Source organism: Littorina saxatilis, linkage group LG6, assembly GCF_037325665.1.
Source record: "Littorina saxatilis isolate snail1 linkage group LG6, US_GU_Lsax_2.0, whole genome shotgun sequence".
In the NCBI taxonomy this organism is placed as follows: domain Eukaryota; kingdom Metazoa; phylum Mollusca; class Gastropoda; order Littorinimorpha; family Littorinidae; genus Littorina; species Littorina saxatilis.
Genome location: NC_090250.1, coordinates 1525535 through 1547103, shown reverse-complemented (window position 1 = coordinate 1547103; position 21569 = coordinate 1525535). Strand labels below are relative to the sequence as shown.

The following is a 21569-nucleotide window of genomic DNA, read 5'->3' as shown; positions in this document are numbered from 1 at the left end:
AAATTACACATAACCCCGTGACTATCACAATGGGCATCACGTCGATGCTTACTGAAGCAAGAATCAATACCTGAGCAAGGGAGATAACAGCTGCTGTAAAGTTGGTCTTTGAGTAGCAAGAAGCTGATTGCTTCCCTTACCAACCGTATTTAGTCATGTTTTTGTGTGGCTTGTGCACGTTAAAATCTTTTTAAAAAAAAATTCTAAATCCGTCATTCAAGGGGTTAATTATCATTTAAATTTGTTTGAACTGGTGACTGGTTTCTCCTTTTGGCTTGGCCAATTGTTTCTGATAGCTAGGCCCTCTTCTTATTCTTCTGCACCATGTGCGTGACCAAACTGGAGTACTTCGGTACATGAGCTAAATGCTCCGGTTTTGTTGTATTTCAGTCTCATACGGGAAATGTATCACAATCTCAGGGATTAAGCTTAATTAAAGAGCAAATAATACATCTCTTCTAACTGATCAACTATTAAATCAGGAGGTCACAGGGCCGGACTAGGCTAAGAGGAGGGGGGGGGGGGGTTGCCAGCGGTGGTCCAGGGGGATGTTCCCCCTGGCGGGGTCAAGGGGCAGAGCCCCTTGTGGGGGTCAGGGGGCTCTGCCCCCTGGGTAGGTGATGGGTAGGTCATATTCTGAGATAGGAAAATGGTCGCTCCTTGCATGAAACGGCATAAAATAAACAATGATAAAAAATGTTTTAAATAAGTGAGGTACATACATGTTTAGGCCAGGGGGGGGGGGGGGGTTGCGCAACCCACATAACCCCCCCCGGTAGTCCGGCCCTGGGTCATTTTCAACATCAACGGTTCACTTTAAACAGCTTCAAACTCTAATGATTAATTTTTTACCTCATAAATGTGTTTAGTTACTTTCTTCTTATTGCAAATCAGAGAACTTTGGATTGAGTGAGCCCTTATTTCAATAATTTGCATTCCTAACTGAATTTGCAGAACACTGAATTTTAGTTTTACAATAAAATACTGGTCTGTAAATTCATACAAAACAAGTCAAACATCCCCATGATGACACTTCTTGCAGCATAATTTTCATCCTCTGAGCCAACGTGGCTGCAAGTGTTCAGGGGAAGTCACACTCACTTTCGATTTGCAGGGAGATAACCGCTCCCACCGATCGAACATGTCGCACCACGACCACGTAGACAGCCACGGGTTGCCGAATGAAGTGGTCATAGGAAACAAGGTAAGCATCGGGCTGACTTTTCCCCATCACACATCTTTTCAGCAGAATCAAAATAACCGTTTTTATTTCCCCTCTTGCTAAAATGCGAGTCCCCTGTTGGGTTTTACAACTAGTGTGTCCAGTGGCATCTCGTTTATGGATTGAACCGTTACCAAAGCCAGAGGATAGAACAGGGACAGGCCCTTTTAACAGTAACACTCAGATCAGCATATCTTTGGGTAATCTTAACACAGACACTAACTTCAGATTGAGTATCTCTTCTGTGTTCTTGTTTAGGTCTCGTATGTATGGATCTCGAGCTTATAATGTACACAGTTCAGCAAGTCAATCAATTAACATATTCCCGTGACAGCATCTTTAAAGTCGGAGTGTTTGCTTCAAGTGGTGGTTAGCGTACTGTACTGCATCTCCACCCACTAAAATGGCCATGTATAAATACCATCAAAGAAAGACTCATACTTCTAGTTGGACAGTGTGTCTATCTTAGCAAATCCCACCTTTATTAGGCCACAAAAAAAAAATTGTCTGTTTCTGGTCACCCGACCGACCCTAAATTTCGGCGCCGACCCTAAACTTTTTTTTTTCAAACTCAAATTTTTTTTATATTTTTTTGGTGGTAAAGGACAGGGTGAGAAAATGAACAACAAAAACGTGTGAAAACGAAAGTCCGCTGACGATTTGTAAATGTGTTGAGTGTCTTGTCTCTATGTATAGTGAATCCAGTCTCTTTGCGCGATTTTTAAAGTTAGTTTTATTGGTCTACATTTGGGGTTAAAAAAAAATAAAAAAATAAAAAAAAAATAAAAAAAAATCCCTACCTACCGACCCTATTTTTTTTAGCCATGTTACCAGAAACAGACAATTTTTTTTTTTTGGCCTTATGCCCCTGGAGTGCAATTCATGCATTGATGTATACATTTCATCAAAGTTAGAAACCACAATAGGACAGCTATAGCTTCCAGAGACTCTCTCCAGCTTCTCTCTCTCTCTCTCTCTCTCTCTCTCTCTCTCTCTCTCTCTCTCTCTCTCTCTCTCTCTCTCTCTCTCAATCTCATGCACACATGTGCACACACTCTCTCTCTCTCTCTCTCTCTCTCTCTCTCTCTCTCTCTCTCTCTCTCTCTCTCTCTCTCTCTCTCTCTCTCTCTCAATCTCATGCGCACATGTTCACACAGCACACACACACACATACGCACACATGTATGCAAGCATGCAGTCACACACATGCAAGCATACAGTCACACATACGCACAAACACATATTTGAACACCTTTACCGTCATTGTTTTGATATCATGCAAGATCATGATACTAACACAATACTCATTGATCTTTCTCTGTGAGTGTGAATTTGCAGGTCTCTATAATACTTCGATGACTAATCTAATTTTCCCCATGTTGGTGTGCGGTGCACAGTTTCATGGAATTTTATCTTTCCCAGCATGCCTGTCAGATTACGATTTCCACGCTATCCCAAAGACCATGATTCACTGGAGGTATTAGATTCTAATTTGGGGAAGTGGACGTTTTTAATATCTTTTGATGATGTTGGTACATGGTCATGAGTTTCTGCTGTGTACGACGTGGTCTGGCTCTTTCCCCTTTTGTTTAAAAACAAGTGATGAAAATGTAGTAATTTATTTAAATATAAATTATTGACTTTTTGGCTGGTGTTTTTGTTTTGTATTCTGATAATTATTATGAGAGTCCGCTTTGCTCAGGTACTCTATTGATCCAAGTTGAAATATATTCAAAACTACCATATTTTTTCTGCAGAAATGTATGCTTAGTTTGACAATGTCTGTCATTTGAGCATTTGATAATAACATAATCGCCAGCCTTGTTTTTCCAGTGTAGGTTGTGGGCTGTTGATACAGAACATCTGTCTGCAAAAAGAAACTTGAAATTTCTGAGATAAACAGTAAAGTAAACAAAAACAGCTGTGCCTATGGATTTTATGTTCATGCATATGCATGGCAAAAAGGCTTAGTAAGGCTGGCAAACTTTAGATTTACTGCAGATGACAAAGAGTTAAGCTCCAGTTTTGAAGCTTCTATGGAGTACATTCACTGTGTTGTCTCTGTGGTAGTGTTTTGAACTTTTGAGAAGATGGGACTCATCTTTGATCACTGGAGAGATGAATATAATGACTTGAGTGATGATAATTTGGTGAGCATTTTTATGTTCCGTGTGCTGGTATTATTATACTTTGCATGCTGTAGAATAATAGGCTTTTCTTCAGTATACCATTGTTTCCTTTAAATATAATTTTATTGGCTACAGCTGGAACCATTTTTAAACTTTTCTGAGTTTAAGAAAGAAATGAAACAGCTTCTTGCTTGTGTTTTTTAAAAGTTTTTTATGAGGGGGGGGGTCTACAAAACTGTTAGATATTTAAGGAGAATAGGGATGTGAAAAAAATTTGAAAACACAAGTTGTTCAACGCACATCTTCTCTGGTTTTGCTCTGCTTTGGTACTGTATTGGTTTTGCTTTTAATTTATGGAGCTGGGATCTGATACTCTGTTCAGTTTCTGTAGTGAAAGGGTCTGGTGTGTGTGTGTGTTTCTGGTATGTTTTTATTTTACAAACAACTATTGAAATCAGCTATTTTGTGTCACTTTCCCAATCAGGTTTCATAAAAATAATGATTAAACCCCAGAGTAGCATTTTGTACTGAATTCATGTAGTTTTAGGCAAAGAGAGAGGATCGCAGTGTTGTTACTTTGTCAATTGAGTCAAGGTTTAACCCCTTCACTGCCACAGTATAACAGCATTTTGGTATTGCTGTGTGCCAGGGCAAAATTTCGCTTTCTTCGGTAGGTTCACTAATCTGTTCACTGCTCGATCATTTATTGAGATATCTCTTAGATCTTTGGCATGTGTTTTGCTTATACCCTTGGCTATTATAGGATGACATGATCATTGGACTTTGTTTGTGATTGTTTAGTAAAAATTGATATAATGACCATTTTTGTCAAAAATTACAGTTTCCGGACTTACACACACACACATTGCAGCACGTAAAACCACACAAAACACTGCTAAAACTGGTGTCAAACATCAGGTACTCACATTACAGCCCATAAAAGTATTCTTCTGTGTGGTAATCCATAAATCACTTCTTGTAGAGCTTCCAGAACACTGTATCGCTTGAGGTCCGAGTTGAGGTCCGACTTTCGGCCGCCATTGTGAATGGCGGCTGAATGCTATAGTCGGTTCTACATTTGTAACACAGTTTTCAACACGTGGTAGTAACTTATCCGAACGGTCTATGGGAAAGAACTGTGTTTAGAACCCCTACAAGTACTTGGACAGTGGTTACCTCCCATTTAGTTTTCAGAAATGTCCTGAAATGTTGTTGACACAAATCCCACGTATGAGATACGGTTATGGGCGTATGACAAACCGAAAATGACCACGTATTACATACGGGGTGGGCAGTGAAGGGGTTAATGGAAAAGGTTCCTTTCTTGCGGATGTTGTCCAGGAACATCAATGGTCAGAACAAATAATTTTTTTTTTTTTTTTTTTTTTGCATGACAACTTGTTTGCTTGTTCTCTCTCTCTTTTTTTTTTTTAAACACTTTGGGACCCTTGTAAGCTGAAATAACATTGCTTCACAATAGCAGACAAAACAGCAGTTGCCTATTTACTAGACTGCATGTACTAGCATGCACACTGACAGTCTTTGGCTTTGAAATCACCATATTGTTTTGTTCATTTGAGCTTACATGAATCAGGTCCCACTCCCAGATGACATAATGTGATTCTGGTTGAGTTTCTGCAATTGTATTTTGATGCTTATACATGCAAAATGCATACATTACACACACATATATATATATAGCTGCAGCACACTAAACCTTCAATCTTTATGTGTTTCAGACTATTGATCTGTCTCAGTTACCGGAAAGAGAAAGATGGAGGTAAGTACACTGTATGCGCCATGAATTGCTTATGTCAACAGGAAACATTATTGTGAATGTAAATACAGTCGAACCTGCCCTTGCGACCACCTCTGAAACGGGCACGGTTGGCCTAGTGGTAAGGCGTCCGCCCCGTGATCGGGAGGTCGTGGGTTCGAACCCCGGCCGGGTCATACCTAAGACTTTAAAATTGGCAATCTAGTGGCTGCTCCGCCTGGCGTCTGACATTATGGGGTTAGTGCTAGGACTGGTTGGTCCGGTGTCAGAATAATGTGACTGGGTGAGACATGAAGCCTGTGCTGCGACTTTTGTCTTGTGTGTGGCGCACGTTATATGTCAAAGCAGCACCGCCCTGATATGGCCCTTCGTGGTCGGCTGGGTGTTAAGCAAACAAACAAACAAACCACCTCTGAAAAGCAACCAACTACTCAGAATGACCACACCAAAGGATTCCAGACTAATATTTCCTCTGAATAATTCACCTTTCCATAGCCGCCACCTGTCTATTACGCCCACTGTTGGCTTGTCGTTATGGACAGGTCCAACTGTACATGTATTAGAATAAGACACTCACGAGATTCAGATACAGAGCTGAGATCACCTTAATGTAATAGATATTGAGGTTTTTTTTTAAAAAGGTAATTGCTCACTAAGGAAAACATGTATTTTGGAAATTATTTTAAAGTTTATGCATGTTATTCATTTCCCTTGTGCATAAAGTGACTTACAAATGGATGCACGTGGCGCTCTATCACAGCTTCTGCTTTGTGTATGCTTTATTAGGCTTGTATATCAATTTGACGGGCGCAGTGGATAAAACGTCATTCTCCTAATTGGAAGGTCGTGAGTTCAAATCTCGGCCGCGGCTGCCTGGTGGAGATTTGTCCGATCTCTGGGGTCAACTTATGTACAGATCTGGTAGTGCCTTAACCATCTTCGTGTGTACGAGCAAGCACAAGACCAAGTGATCCTGTAATCCATGTCAGATTCGGTGGGTTATAGAAAACCAAAAATACCCAGCATGCTTCCCCCGTAAGCAGCGTATGGCTGCCTGAATGCAGGGTAAAAACAGTCATACACGTAAAAAAAAACATGAGTGAACGTGGAAGTTTCAGCCCACGAACGAAGCAGAAGAAGTATCTGATGTTATTCTTATAGCATTGAGCACCATAATGAACACACAGGTGGCACTCTGCCACAAATACTGCATTGTGTGAGTTTGGATCCTCATTTGGCTTTCAATGAATGTCGAATGACTCATTTATTCTTTTACAGGATCGAACATCAGCGTCTCCACGAGAAGCATCGTGGCCACGAGGCCATGCATGCGGAGATGGCACTGATCCTGCTGCTGACGCTCATCGTTGCGCAGATTGCATTGGTGCAGTGGAAGATACGACATTTCAAGTCCTACCAGGTAGGTGGTTCGGAGCTTCTTTTTTTTTCTTCTTTTTTTACATTTAGTCAAGTTTTGACTAAATGTTTTAACGTAGAGGGGGGAATCGAGACGAGGGTCGTGGTGTATGAGAGTTCCTGGGAATGATATCCCCGGTGGGTTTTTTCATTTTTTTCCATAAATACCTTTGATGACGTCATATCCGGCTTTTTGTAAAAGTTGAGGCACACCCTCATTTTTCAATCAAATTGATTGAAATTTTGGCCAAGCAATCTTCGACGAAGGCCGGACTTTCAGCTTGGTGGCTTAAAAATTAATCAATGACTTTGGTCATTAAAAATCTGAAAATTTAAAAAAAAAAAATATTTTTAAAACGATCCAAATTTACGTTCATCTTATTCTTCATCATTTTCTGATTCCAAAAACATATAAATATGTTATATTTGGATTAAAAACAAGCTCTGAAAATTAAAAATATAAAAATTATGATCAAACTTAAATTTTTGAAATCAATTTAAAAACACTTTCATCTTATTCCTTGTCGGTTCCTGATTCCAAAAACATATAGATATGATATGTTTGGATTAAAAACACGCTCAGAAAGTTAAAACGAAGAGAGGTACAGAAAAGCGTGCTATCCTACTCAGCGCAACTACTTCCCCACTCTTCTTGTCAATTTCACTGCCTTTGCCACGAGCGGTGGACTGACGATGCTACGAGTATACGGTCTTGCTGAAAAATTGCATTGCGTTCAGTTTCATCCTGTGAGTTCGACAGCTTGACTAAATGTTGTATTTTCGCCTTACACGCGACTTGTTTTAATTTGTGGTGGGGGGGGGGGTCTTTCATCTACAGGGTGACCCAAAAAAAAGAGTACCCAAACAAAACGTCATAAATTGAACAAAAATAAAGCAATCTTCATAAAATGTATTTACACACACAAGTAGCCTCTGCATGATTTGCACAGAACATTTTAGCGTTCTAGCTTGTCTTTCAGGAAAGTTATGCTCATTCTACAGAACATGCTCCAAATGGCCTCCGCGCCGCTGCAGGCAAACTTGAACTCGCCGCGCAAAGTTATCAATCACCCGCACACACTCCTGTTGCGAGATTCCGCGAATGGTTGTTGTGATGGCTCTCTTGAGTTCTGTGAATGTCTGTGGGTTGTTCCTGTAGACGTTGTCTTTCAGGAACCCCCAAAGATAGAAATCTGGGGGATTTAAATCCGGGGGAGGCCATTTGGAGCATGTTCTGTAGAATGAGCATAACTTTCCTGAAAGACAAGCTAGAACGCTAAAATGTTCTGTGCAAATCATGCAGAGGCTACTTGTGTGTGCAAATAAATATTTTGAAGATTGCTTTATTTTTGTTTAATTTATGACGTTTTGTTTGGGTACTCTTTTTTTGGGTCACCCTGTAAGATTCTGACTCAGCATTATATTTCATGCATCTGATTGTTAACTTGAAGGAACGTACCACAAAGTACTGTTGTTCTGGATAAGGTGACTCAACTCAACCGGTTGCATTACTGAGTGATGTGTACACAATGTTCGTCTTCAATCTCACATGTGCATGGATACAAGCTTGCTGCATTTTGTTACAAATGGACTTGCAGATATGAGTTGTTCTTTGCTACTGGTCACAAGTGGGGGTCAGCTCACACGGACGCATTTTTCAATACAGTCTAGGGGAGAAACTGGTCACAAAGCACCCAGTACATGCCAGAGAGATAGGAGAATCGGCACAATCAAAGAAAATACCAAAATCATTCAATAGATATGGAAATATTAAGATTTACTGTGAAAATGCCAGCAAAAATGTCGTCCAAAAACGGGAACGCACACTTGGTGCGTCTTTGAAGACTTACCTCCCGTTCTGTGTTGTTGATAATAGTCGTGTTTGTGCTGTTGTTGTTGAAATAGTATCTAATAAAACTGATGCAGTTCTTGAAATGTTGCAAATTATTGTTGTCTTTGTGAAATGCGAGAGTGTTCTGAGGCGTAATCTGCATACGGCTGATGTCCCACATAGGGTACCCCACTTCGATCAGCGTATCACTCCAAATGAGCTTCATAGCAGAAAAGCAGATACACTACCAACACACTGCATAACAGATCTACAAGTCTGAGCCAGAATCATTGAAATTTACTTTCTGTATAAAATATTGCAATCAAATTTGTTCACGATGTCCCACAAATAACGCAGGTTACCCTCGCCTTCGATTCAAAGTAACTCCAATCTGACTTAATTACAATCGAAACGCAGATGACGAACTGATTCACCACAAATTTGTGGTATTTTACACACAAATTTCAACTGTGTTGTTTCGCGATAAACAGCCATAAACAAACAAATGTGGCGCCGTCACGTCGCCTTGGAAGGAATAACGCAGATGACCAAGGCTTGTTTCCGATACCTGTCTGATTAAAATCATCGTTTTTTCACGAATGACGGCTCTTTGGCAGATCTGGTGAGTTGGAAACTGTCTATGAATGTTTCATTTAATGTCAAATGCGTACATTCTTGTCGATATTGTTACCTTTGGGCTCATAAATTAAGTCAATCGTCGTGTTGTCCGAAAGTGACTTTTGTCAGCATAGAACTTACTGTGCTTTGATCATTGACTGAGAAGAATCTTCCGATGACACTAGTTCATTTCACTACGCGACTGCAGATCTGCAAGGAAACTTATGGCAGGGGAAATAAGCTTAACTGAAGACGAATAAGCGGAGTAACTGTTCTTCAACGGATTGCTCTGACTGATCTAAATATTTAGATCTTGTCGTCTGCTAGTCTGCTAGTAAGTAGTCTTCGGTCGTGTGAAAGTCACATCTATTTCGACTGTGCACATCGATCCGTGTAGTGAAATGTTGATCTTTGATGATTTGGCAACATAACTTCGCTAAATGTGCTTCGAGTGTATCTCTCCGTTAACCGCATTTGAAAACGTCTTTTAACAAGACCATGTTTCGACAGCCCAGACGGGGAGGATCCTCGATAGCTCACAGGGTATATAATGTTTTCCGCCGTTTTTTGAAGAATCCTTTCAAATTTGCTATTCCAAAAGTACCTTATGACACGACTCGAGTGGCAAAGAACATTCTCTGCAATTCCTGTCTCAGTCCGTGCAGCCGTTTCGGGTCCTATCGTCATCATACAAACATACACACAGACACACAAGAACCAGCTTTAAAAGTTAGATTATGTAGGAACCATGTGAACCAGTGATTTTTTCTTATGTACAACAGATACTACAGTATTTCTGCTTTATGAAAAGCAATATTTCAAAAACAAAACTAGAGATTTGAATTTTGACCACTTTTCCCCCTTTCTGTCACCAGTACTGAAGAACAACTCATATATGAGTTGCGGAGAGGCAGCTAGCTTTTTGAATAAAAACAAAAACAGCATCCACTTCCAGTGCTTTCGTATACAATGGATAGAACTTTAAAGCTGCAGCAGCACCTGAATGGTTTTTTTAATGTTTTGCTGTGTGTCCTACGGGCATCACGGCTCTCAGCCTTGGCCTGTGCAATAGTCTCCTGTCTGTCGCTGTTTGAATATGGCGTTTTCGGTTCCTGTGACTTCGGATTTCGACTTTCTTTCTTCACCCTCATCCTAGATGGGGTGAGTCAGGACGACTTCTGTTAGGTCGGGTTTCCTTTTACAGTCACCCTTCTACCACAGGCAACTTTGACTACGGCGTTTGCGCGTTTTTGGTTTTTCGCCCAAACTCAGGAAGGCTCTTGATTTGGCCGCGAAGGCTGAACTGCGGACACTATGGCTTTTAGCCATTTTGTTCATGGTCACCGGTCACACCAGGCTTCGACCACTGTGACTTCCGCACTTCCGGTTGCTTACGCACAATCGTAAGTCGCTGCTTCCTCGTACTATCTCTCTCTGCTTTCGCAGGGACTGGTAGAGGATAACTGGCGACCATCTCTTTGAGGGCAGCTAGACTGCTGGTTACGGCACCCTTCTCAAGCATGCTTTATGGGTGACGATGTCAAAGATAGCAGTCAGTTTCTTTCTTTGGCGTTTTTTCTGTCACTACCCAGGAGTACTATGTTTCTTGTCTTGGTTAGACTTGGAACGCAGGGAAGCAGTACAGCGTGCATTGGAGGGTGAGCGTTTCTCCACGTTCTTGGAATTTTAGGAACGTTTTTTGCTCTTTTTTGAGCTTTTCCCATCGAGTTGGACTCTGGTATCTTGTACTCAGGCGTCTCTCTCGCTCATTGTGTGGAGATCGGTCACTCTTCTCTTGAGCTGACTTCTATCTCACAGGCCTTTTCGGTCTTCACTCCATCCCAAGGTTTACATACTTTGGCATGATTGTCTTACGGTCACCTGGTCACCTCGAGGGTTCGTCCTACTCAGCACTGAGTGGACAACGTTATGCACGGATCGTTCCAGGACATTGGCATTTCCTTCCAATAGAAAGGGGGGGGGGGGAGCGGCTTATCTTTCCCCTCGACTCGGCTCGGGTTCATTAAATCCAGGGCTTGAGTCTCTAATTCCTGGGCCGTTTTACGGTCCGGGAGATTGGACGAAGTGCTGGGCACAGCTTACTGGCTCTCTGAAGTTGTCTTTAGCAAGTTTTGCCTGAGAGACATCGCGGCTGTCAATCACTGATCAGGAGGGTTCTCGGGTCCCTTCCTGACTTGTTGGCAGCGGGCCAGTTCCTGGCAAGGGTTTTAGAGTGAGTTAGATTTTTCTTTCCCACCGGGCCCTTCCTGACTTGTTGGCAGCGGGCCAGTTTCTGGCAAGGATTTTTAGAGTGAGTTAGTTTTTTCTTTCCCACCGCCTTGTTGAAGCTATCTGCTTTATGTGATTCGGGGTAAGAATATGTAATTTAATCGAAAATTTAAAAAATAAATTTTCATTTGATTAATATACTTACCCGAATCACATAGTTTATGCCCTCCCACCAACCCCGCTTATGTTTTTTTTAGTTTCTTTAAAGCCGTATGATCTTGACCACGTGTTGAGGAGCGGTAGTGACGTAGTACACACCAATGGGAGGTAACTCCCCGGGTCTGTGGTCATTACCAAGGCTCCATTTACACTTTTTGTGGTGGGGTTGCTTCCCTTTAAAATTGTTTAAGCCAGGTAGCCTTTTCAGACCTTAGCATCTCAGACTGCGTCAATGCTTTATGTGATTCGAGTAAGTATATGAATCAAATGAAAATTTATTTTCACAATTTTTTATTCCACTGTATTACATGTAATGTGATTTCTCCTTGTTTCAGCGGGCCACCTTGTTGGGCATGTGGATGATCCCACTGGGGTTCTGCATCAAGTTCCACTGGGTTCGCTTTATGGTGGTCTGGACCATTTTCTCTGTCATTACCTGTTTTGTCTGCTTTAAGGCATCGCAGAAAAAACTCTCTGGCACTACACCTAGGTACGGACTTTAATTGATCAATGGATTGAGAAAAGATATTTTCATTTTATTTTTCATTTTGATTACTTTATTGTCCCTCTGGCTGGGAAATTCGGGTTGCTTCCTCCCAGTGGAAAGCCAGCAGCAACATAGTCACGCTTCCCGCGTACCTGTCCCACAGGATGATACCTATAAGGGACTAGCTTTGATGATTGACATTCTACAAACCAGCCAGTGTGCTTTTTCTTTAGAGTGTGTAGAGATGTTTGGTTGAAGTCTGCACATACTTTGTGACTTGTTTTTAAAGCTTAAATGTGAAGACAATGATAGGTGAGGTAGGTTGTTTGACTCAGCTAAGTTGTCAAGAAAGTCTTAGTATTGAGGAATTTCCCCCAGCCAAAGAAAACTTTTGGGGAAAAAAGAAGAAAAAAGTAATCGTTTTCATGAAGGTAGATCCTTAAATCTTCACACACTACTTGGGTTTGATGATCTCTAGACATGACCCAAGTCTGGCTGATTGTGGTCACATTTTAATGCCACAGTGGGGTTGATAAGCAGAAAGTTTAAGTTTATGGAGCTAGAACAGCAGTTGCCTCTGATTTATTTTATGTATGACGAAGGTGAGTCATACCAGCAATTAGTCTTGTTTTTGTTTTTTTATAATACCTTTTTAACAATTTCATGAAAATGTGCTGACTGTCTTTCATTTGCATGTAGTTTCAAAAGATGCATTCATCCGTCGGTAATTAGAGTATCTTCACAAATCAAAGAGGTTTTAATAATGATTCCAAACATCACTGTCTCTTTTTTTGCAGATGGGTATACAAATGGTTCCTGTTGATCTACAAAATTAGCTACACCGCCGGCATAGCGGGCTACCTGGTCATCATGTTCACCATCTTTGGCCTGAACGTTCTGTTTCTGATCAAACCTCAAACGGCCATGGACTTTGGTCTGCTGCTTCTATTCTACGGACTTTATTTTGGGGTGGTGGCTCGAGATCTTGCTGAGGTCTGCGCTGACGCCATGGCTGCTCACATTGGGGTAAGGCAAATAATGGCTTCTGCATGTTGGAATGTGTCTACAGCAGAAACACAAATACACCCTCAGCTCCCCACCTCCCTCCCCTGAATGCACGTGTATGTGTGTACAGCGGAAACGCACACACACATCCTCAACTCTTCCCCCCCCCCCCCCCCCCTAATTTTTTCTTTTTTTTATTCTGTTCATGAGGTTATGAACAGAATATCTTAGAAAACCTGGTCTGGAAAATGTCTTGTCAAGGGTAAGGGGTCTCAAAAGGGAGGGAGTCTTCTATGGGGTATGGTGGTTCAGGGAGGGGCAGGGGTAACAGACGAGTCGTGTGTAAGCATTTGCTTTACTTGTTGTTCTGTTCTTCTTCTTCTTCTTCTGCGTTCGTGGGCTGAAACTCCCACGTACACTCGTGTTTTTTGCACGAGTGGAATTTTACGTGTATGACCGTTTTTTACCCCGCCATTTAGGCAGCCATACGCCGTTTTCGGAGGAAGCATGCTGGGTATTTTCGTGTTTCTATAACCCACCGAACTCTGACATGGATTACAGGATCTTTTTCGTGCGCACTTGGTCTTGTGCTTGCGTGTACACACGGGGGTGTTCGGACACCGAGGAGAGTCTGCACACAATGTTGACTCTGAGAAATAAATCTCTCGCCGAACGTGGGGACGAACTCACGCTGACAGCGGCCAACTGGATACAAATCCAGCGCGCTACCGACTGAGCTACATCCCCGCCCTGTTGTTCTGTTGATGATGTACCCCTGCTTTACGGCTCTCCCTTTCAAGATCTGCTTCTCTCAGATGTTTGAGGTTTTAAAAGGGGTTCCACTGTATGTGGGGTAGGGCAAAACATGGCTTCTATTTTGGAGAAGAGGGTAGAAGAGAGGGAAGGGGAAACAGAAAGGGAGCTGGGCTGAGTTCCATGAAGCGAAACTGGGTCCCACCCAAATGTGTGGTACGCAGCCACGGGGTCAAGATTGGTTGAATTTGAGATTTGTTGTGATTTCAACCAAGGAGACTCCCCGGCTTGTTCCCACCCAGTTGGGTGGCATCCAGTTTCGCCTCGTGCACCTCAGGCCTGGTGTCCATGAGTTTCTCTAGGTAAGATCAAGTGAGCATGTGTGTGTGTCTGAGTGCGTGTGTGTGAGTGCGTGCGCATGTGTGAGTGCGTGCGCATGTGCTTGGAAAGGTGGGTGAAAACTTAATTTTTCAGGTAGGAACAATAGTCATGGATGAATTAATTGTATACATGTATAGACATTCATAATTTACGTTTTGCTTGTTTGCAGTACTATACGACAACAGGCCTGCCCTCCTGGATCACAATGTGTGTGCAGTGTGCAATAGTCATGTATTAATTAACTGTATATAGACATTCATAATTTACGTTTTTGCCTGTTTGCAGTACTATACCACAACTGGTCTGCCCTCCAAGAGCCTTGACCACAATGTATTGATAATGCAAGTGTGTGCCTGTTTGCAGTACTATACCACAACAGGCCTGCCCTCCAAGAGCCTTGACCACAATGTATTGATAATGTAAGTTTGTGCCTGTTTGCAGTACTATACCACAACAGGCCTGCCCTCCAAAAGCCTGGATCACAATGTATTGATAATGTAAGTGTGTGCCTGTTTGCAGTACTATACCACAACAGGCCTGCCCTCCAAAAGCCTGGATCACAATGTATTGTAATGTAAGTGTGTGCCTGTTTGCAGTACTATACAGGCCTGCCCTCCAAGAGCCTGGATCACAATGTATTGATAATGTAAGTGTGTGCCTGTTTGCAGTACTATACCACAACAGGCCTGCCCTCCAAAAGCCTGGATCACAATGTATTGATAATGTAAGTGTGTGCCTGTTTGCAGTACTATACCACAACAGGCTTGCCCTCCAAGAGCCTGGATCACAATGTGTGTGCTGTGTGCGGCAACCAAATTTTCATCATGAACAACGAAGACGCTGTCATCGAAAAGACTATCAAGCTCAATTGTGGGCACGTGTATCCTTCAATGTGAAGCAGAATTTGCTAAGAAGTATTCAATGGAACCCCACTTTTAAGACTCCCTCTTAAGACACCCCCCCCCCCCCCCCCTTATTTAGTGTATGTGTATTGTAGTGACGGGTTGCCTGTTGCTGTTAACTAAGAACTAGCTGTTTCAAAAACAAAAACAAAACGTATGTGTTCATGCTTATCGTCCGAGTACTGTCAATGTTACAAATCATTTCTATTCTCTGCATGTCTGTGTTTGCCTGTGTGTCTGTGTTTGCCTGTGTGTCTGTGTTTGCCTGTGTGTCTGTGTTTGCCTGTGTGTCTGTGTTTGCCTGTGTGTCTGTGTTTGCCTGTGTGTCTGTGTTTGCCTGTGTGTCTGTGTTTGCCTGTGTGTCTGTGTTTGCCTGTGTGTCTGTGTTTGCATGCATTTGCACATTATGATGTACGCACACATGTATTAATATTATTTGGCTCTTTGATCGTTCCTTAACTCCAGATACAGATTTCACGAGTTCTGTATACGCGGCTGGTGCATTGTGGGGAAGAAGCAGACGTGTCCTTACTGCAAGGAGAAGGTAGATCTGAAGAGGATGTTCCCAGGACCGTATCCTTTCATAAAGTGTTTGTCAGAGAGTGCATACAGTGCTACCTGTGAGGAGATGACACCTTATAATGCAATGTCCTTTCTTGACAGGTATACTTTGGTCAAGTTAAAGGGCCACACTGCTTCCCGTGTAAACAGTTTGACTCGCCATCTCAGATTTGGCCAGGCTTTTACTTGTGGTAGGACCACCTCTCCACTTGATCACATACCAAAAATGAACAGTCTGGGTGCTCCCTGTGCTCAGTGGGAATTTGTTACAATAATTTTGAGAAATCGATTCATCAAAACATTCAAACTCACCGCTGCAAGCTGACTCGATGTGTTAATTTTTGGTATGTGTCCAGTTTGGAATGATTGTCCTTTCCTATCGAGAAGCCTGGCCAGTTCAGAGATGGCGAGTCAATTCTTTACACCCGTCCTGTATAAACCATAAGGTAAAAACGGTCATATAAGAGCCGTGGGAGTTTCAGCCCATCAAAGAAGAAGACATGGTTGTGTACACAGTGTACACAGTGCCTTTAAACACAAGCCCTGTGAGATTTGTATATTTTAGCCTTGAGTATGTGTTATCACTTTTTTGCCTTAACCCTATGTTCAGATGGGAGCGACCGCATGTCCTGTACGGCAATTTGCTGGACTGGATTCGTTACTTGGTGGCATGGCAACCAGTCATCATACTCATTGTACAGGGCATAAATTGGATGTTAGGTTTGGAGTGATGGGTTGTGTGTGAGTGTTTGCGTGTTTAATTAGGTGTATGCGTTGCTGGTTCTTTATTCATTACCTTTTTGTCCGTTTGATCTACTGGAATGCAGTTAATGCTCAAAAACATAAGGGAAGCTGACAAATGTACATGTACTAGGTGTGCTGATTTGTGTAGGCTTCGATCCATGAAGAAGAAAATATGTTGCAATTTGAAGTAAGGAAAAACAAGAGCTGATGGTTCTACTTGGGGAATGAGACTTGGTTTATCAGTAGGATTTCATTTTGGGTACATTTTGAAGAGAAAAAACAGGGATTGTGATTTGTTTTAGTTTAGATTTATTTAAGAAAAAGTTATGTGTTTTTTGTTTTTGTTGCTTGGAACAGATTTGATACCGTACTGGTTGTAGTTTTGTGATTTGTACAGAAAAAACGCAATCACATTTTTATGACTCTTGTGTTCACACCCAAAACATGTCCGTGTTATTGATAATATCCAAGACAGAGTAACCTTTGATTTGTGCAACCCACCTGACTAGAACTTTGAAACGGGCAAATGTTTTGATGTAATTGAGCTGTTCTTCAGTATTGGTGACAGAAAGGGGGAAAAGTGGTCAAAATTCAAATCTCTAGTTTTGTTTTTGAAATATTGCTTTTCATAAAGCAGAAATACTGTAGTACCTGTTGTACATAAGAAAAAATCACTGGTTCACATGGTTCCTACATAATTTAACTTTTAAAGCTGGTTCTTGTGTGTCTGTGTGTATGTTTGTATGATGACGATAGGACCCGAAACGGCTGCACGGACTGAGACAGGAATTGCAGAGAATGTTCTTTGCCACTCGAGTCGAGTCATAAGGTACTTTTGGAATAGCAAATTAAAAAGGATTCTTCAAAAAACGGCGGAAAACATTATATACCCTGTGAGCTATCGAGGATCCTCCCCGTCTGGGCTGTCGAAACATGGTCTTGTTAAAAGACGTTTTCAAATGCGGTTAACGGGGAGATACACTCGAAGCACATTTATCGAAGTCATGTTGCCAAATCATCAAAGATCAACATTTCACTACACGGATCGATGCACACAGTCGAAATAGATGTGACTTTCACACGACCGAAGACTACTTACTAGCAGACTAGCAGACGACAAGATCTAAATATTTAGATCAGTGTAAGAGCAATCCGTTGAAGAACAGTTACTCCGCTTATTCGTCTTCAGTTAAGCTTATTTCCCCTGCCATAAGTTTCCTTGCAGATCTGCAGTCGCGTAGTGAAATGAACTAGTGTCATCGGAAGATTCTTCTCAGTCAATGATCAAAGCACAGTAAGTTCTATGCTGACAAAAGTCACTTTCGGACAACACGACGATTGACTTAATTTATGAGCCCAAAGGTAACAATATCGACAAGAATGTACGCATTTGACATTAAATGAAACATTCATAGACAGTTTCCAACTCACCAGATCTGCCAAAGAGCCGTCATTCGTGAAAAAACGATGATTTTAATCAGACAGGTATCGGAAACAAGCCTTGGTCACCTGCGTTATTCCTTCCAAGGCGACGTGACGGCGCCACATTTGTTTGTTTATGGCTGTTTATCGCGAAACAACACAGTTGAAATTTGTGTGTAAAATACCACAAATTTGTGGTGAATCAGTTCGTCATCTGCGTTTCGATTGTAATTAAGTCAGATTGGAGTTACTTTGAATCGAAGGCGAGGGTAACCTGCGTTATTTGTGGGACATCGTGAACAAATTTGATTGCAATATTTTATACAGAAAGTAAATTTCAATGATTCTGGCTCAGACTTGTAGATCTGTTATGCAGTGTGTTGGTAGTGTATCTGCTTTTCTGCTATGAAGCTCATTTGGAGTGATACGCTGATCGAAGTGGGGCACCCTATGTGGGACATCAGCCGTATGCAGATTACGCCTCAGAACACTCTCGCATTTCACAAAGACAACAATAATTTGCAACATTTCAAGAACTGCATCAGTTTTATTAGATACTATTTCAACAACAACAGCACAAACACGACTATTATCAACAACACAGAACGGGAGGTAAGTCTTCAAAGACGCACCAAGTGTGCGTTCCCGTTTTTGGACGCCATTTTTGCTGGCATTTTCACAGTAAATCTTAATATTTCCATATCTATTGAATGATTTTGGTATTTTCTTTGATTGTGCCGATTCTCCTATCTCTCTGGCATGTACTGGGTGCTTTGTGACCAGTTTCTCCCCTAGACTGTATTGAAAAATGCGTCCGTGTGAGCTGACCCCCACTTGTGACCAGTAGCAAAGAACAACTCAATTACGTTAGTGAAAATCTCTTCCTTGGCAAAAAAATAAACTCAACTAATTTCAAAAAGAAAAGTGGGCAACAGTGCTATTTTATTTTTTTAAAGTTCATCAGCGTGGGAAAAGAAAAGTCAAGAAAAAACCTAACAGTGAACTTTTCCACTTAACGAGCTGATGTTTCGCAAACAAATGTAAATAATTGATCACAAAGATGTTCTAGAACGAATACGACTGAGCTCCGTCATACGTACATGTATATTTGTTGTTTATCGATTTATCTAGTCATTTATGTTCAGAGCACAAAACGCTTAATAAAATACTACATGGTGTTACCGTGTACCGTGTACTGCACTGATGACGGAGAACTTGCTGCTCATTTGGCTTACTTTAAGATGTGAACACAGAAACTGTTAGAAATAATCACTTCTCTAGAAGGATGTTGTCGGGTTTTTTGTCTCACATAATCCCAGTGTTTTTGGTGTCATAGTTCCATTTACCTGCAGATCTCGGTGTCTCATGTTTTAATCAATTCCATGATTCTTACTATGTACATAACCAGAAAAAGATGATGAGGTGCTTTTTGTTGGAAGCATACGTTTGTGTGAGTTTGTATGTCTTTTCACTCACACGTTTGTTGTATATGTGTTTGTGTGTGAGTTAGTGTGTGTGTGTGTGTGTGTGTGTGTGTGTGTGTGTGTGTGTGTGTGTGTGTGTGTGTGCCCATGTCTCTATGTGTGCACATGTTTGTTTTAAAAGATATACATTATATTAGCATTTAAGAGGTGAACAGTGTATAGTATTTCTCTGCTTGCTCAGCATTTAAAAAAATCCAGTGTTAAACATGCATGAACGTGTGTATAACCTACATAAGTATGCATGCATGTATGACTATGCATGTGGTGTGTGTGTGTGTGTGTGTGTGTGTGTGTGTGTGTGTGTGTGTGTGTGTGTGTGTGTGTGTGGACTAGATAATATTTAATTGCTTCAGCACTTTTTTTGTCTTGCTTTTTATATTTAGTCAAGTTTTGACTAAATATTTTAACATCGAGGGGGAATCGAAACGAGGGTCGTGGTGTATGTGCGTGTGTGCGTGTGTGTGTGTAGAGCGATTCAGACTAAACTACTGGACCGATCTTTATGAAATTTGACATGAGAGTTCCTGGGTATGAAATCCCCGAACGTTTTTTTCATTTTTTTGATAGATGTCTTTGATGACGTCATATCCGGCTTTTCGTGAAAGTTGAGGCGGCACTGTCACGCCCTCATTTTTCAACCAAATTGGTTGAAATTTTGGTCAAGTAATCTTCGACGAAGCCCGGACTTCGGTATTGCATTTCAGCTTGGTGGCTTAAAAATTAATTAATGACTTTGGTCATTAAAAATCTGAAAATTGTAAAAAAAAATAAAAATTTATAAAACGATCCAAATTTACGTTTATCTTATTCTCCATCATTTGCTGATTCCAAAAACATATAAATATGTTATATTCGGATTAAAAACAAGCTCTGAAAATTAAATATATAAAAATTATTATCAAAATTAAATTGTCCAAATCAATTTTAAAACACTTTCATCTTATTCCTTGTCGGTTCCTGATTCCAAAAACATATATATATGATATGTTTGGATTAAAAACACGCTCAGAAAGTTAAAACAAAGAGAGGTACAGAAAAGCGTGCTATCCTTCTTAGTGCAACTACTACCCCGCTCTTCTTGTCAATTTCACTGCCTTTGCCATGAGCGGTGGACTGACGATGCTACGAGTATACGGTCTTGCTGAAAAATGGCATTGCGTTCAGTTTCATTCTGTGAGTTCGACAGCTACTTGACTAAATATTGTATTTTCGCCTTACGCGACTTGTTTTTTTCTTGTACCTTGAACAAAATCCAGAGTCACCGATTTGTTTTCTCTTAACTGTGCCAGTGATGTCGTTTGGCATTTAACGTATGCAGAATGCCAAAACTTGGCTTTTCTATTCTAATTTAGGTGGGTTTTTTTGTGTGTGTTTTTTTTCAAATTTAACACAGTGACATCTTTTAAAATGTCTTTACTGTTAGTTCTATTTTTTGCTGCTCAGAGAAACACCATGTATAAATATTTCTTCCACCTTTGTATATATATGCAGCAGCTATATTGACGTATTCAAATATAACGCTGTTAATTTGGCATTTGCTACTTGGCAGATTTTAGCATTTTTAAAGTTCCAGACATTATCTTGAGATCCCCAGATTACACCAGATCGCACGATTTTGTGTTTTTTTTCCTCCCCAGGGTAGTATCGATCAGGCTTAATTTCAAGTTCATGATCTCATTTCTGTATATAATGTTGTAATTATAAAATAACATGAATTGTTGAATTATTTCGTGTTCAAGTCACATGAGGAGGCCATGGGCATGAATATGAATTTGGCTGGTGACTTGTGTTGAAGATTTAATCTGTTAAAGTAGGGCGTCATTTCAGAATAAACATTTTGTTATATCATTATCAGTTGCCATCAGGTTTGAATCAGTGAAAGTGGGAAGCACACATCATGTGATTAAGACTGAATCTGTTCAAGTAGGGAGCCATTTCAGAACAAACATTTTGTTATAATATCATCAGTTGAATCAATGAAAGTGGGAAGCACACAACATGTGATGAAGACTGACACTGTTAAAGTGCGGAGCCATTTCAGAACAATCATTTTGTCATGATATCATTATTTAGTTACCATCAGAATTTTACTCGGTGAAAGTGGGAATCCATTTCAGAACAAACATTTTGTTATGATATAGCCGACTTTCTTTCTGGACACCAGGCATGTCCAGGTTTCACTACAATTACCACCGTGATGTTTGAGAGTTGGAGTACAACATGAGTATGTTTCTGTGGGTGTACAATGACTGATTAAATGTTGTGATGTAATCCAGTTGTTAAACTATAAAGCTGTGACACAAAGAGAAGTTTTCGTAACGTGCAAGGGTGTGTGAGCTTGTGTTTTGACTGTATTCTGTTTGAAAAAAAACAAAAAACTGACAGAACA

At 40.9% G+C, this 21569-nt stretch overlaps 1 protein-coding gene across 4 annotated transcripts; it reads left to right on the top strand.

Annotated features, from left to right (window-relative positions):
- The first annotated feature begins 1118 nt into the window (after positions 1-1118).
- LOC138968245 (E3 ubiquitin ligase RNF121-like) lies at positions 1119-21506 on the top strand. 4 transcript variants are annotated; one of them, XM_070340805.1, is made up of 9 exons: positions 1149-1204; positions 2645-2699; positions 5091-5131; positions 6407-6548; positions 11777-11931; positions 12726-12954; positions 14814-14947; positions 15441-15542; positions 16141-21506. In XM_070340805.1, exons 2-9 carry the CDS (start codon positions 2646-2648, stop codon positions 16259-16261), a joined length of 978 nt encoding a protein of 325 aa, XP_070196906.1. In that variant the 5' UTR covers positions 1149-1204; position 2645; the 3' UTR covers positions 16262-21506. The 4 variants fall into 4 exon arrangements, with proteins under 4 accessions (XP_070196904.1, XP_070196906.1, XP_070196908.1 ...); XM_070340807.1 differs by having other exon boundaries at positions 1159-1204; positions 2620-2699; XM_070340803.1 differs by lacking the exon at positions 2645-2699 and having other exon boundaries at positions 1119-1204.
- Positions 21507-21569: the final 63 nt, after the last annotated feature.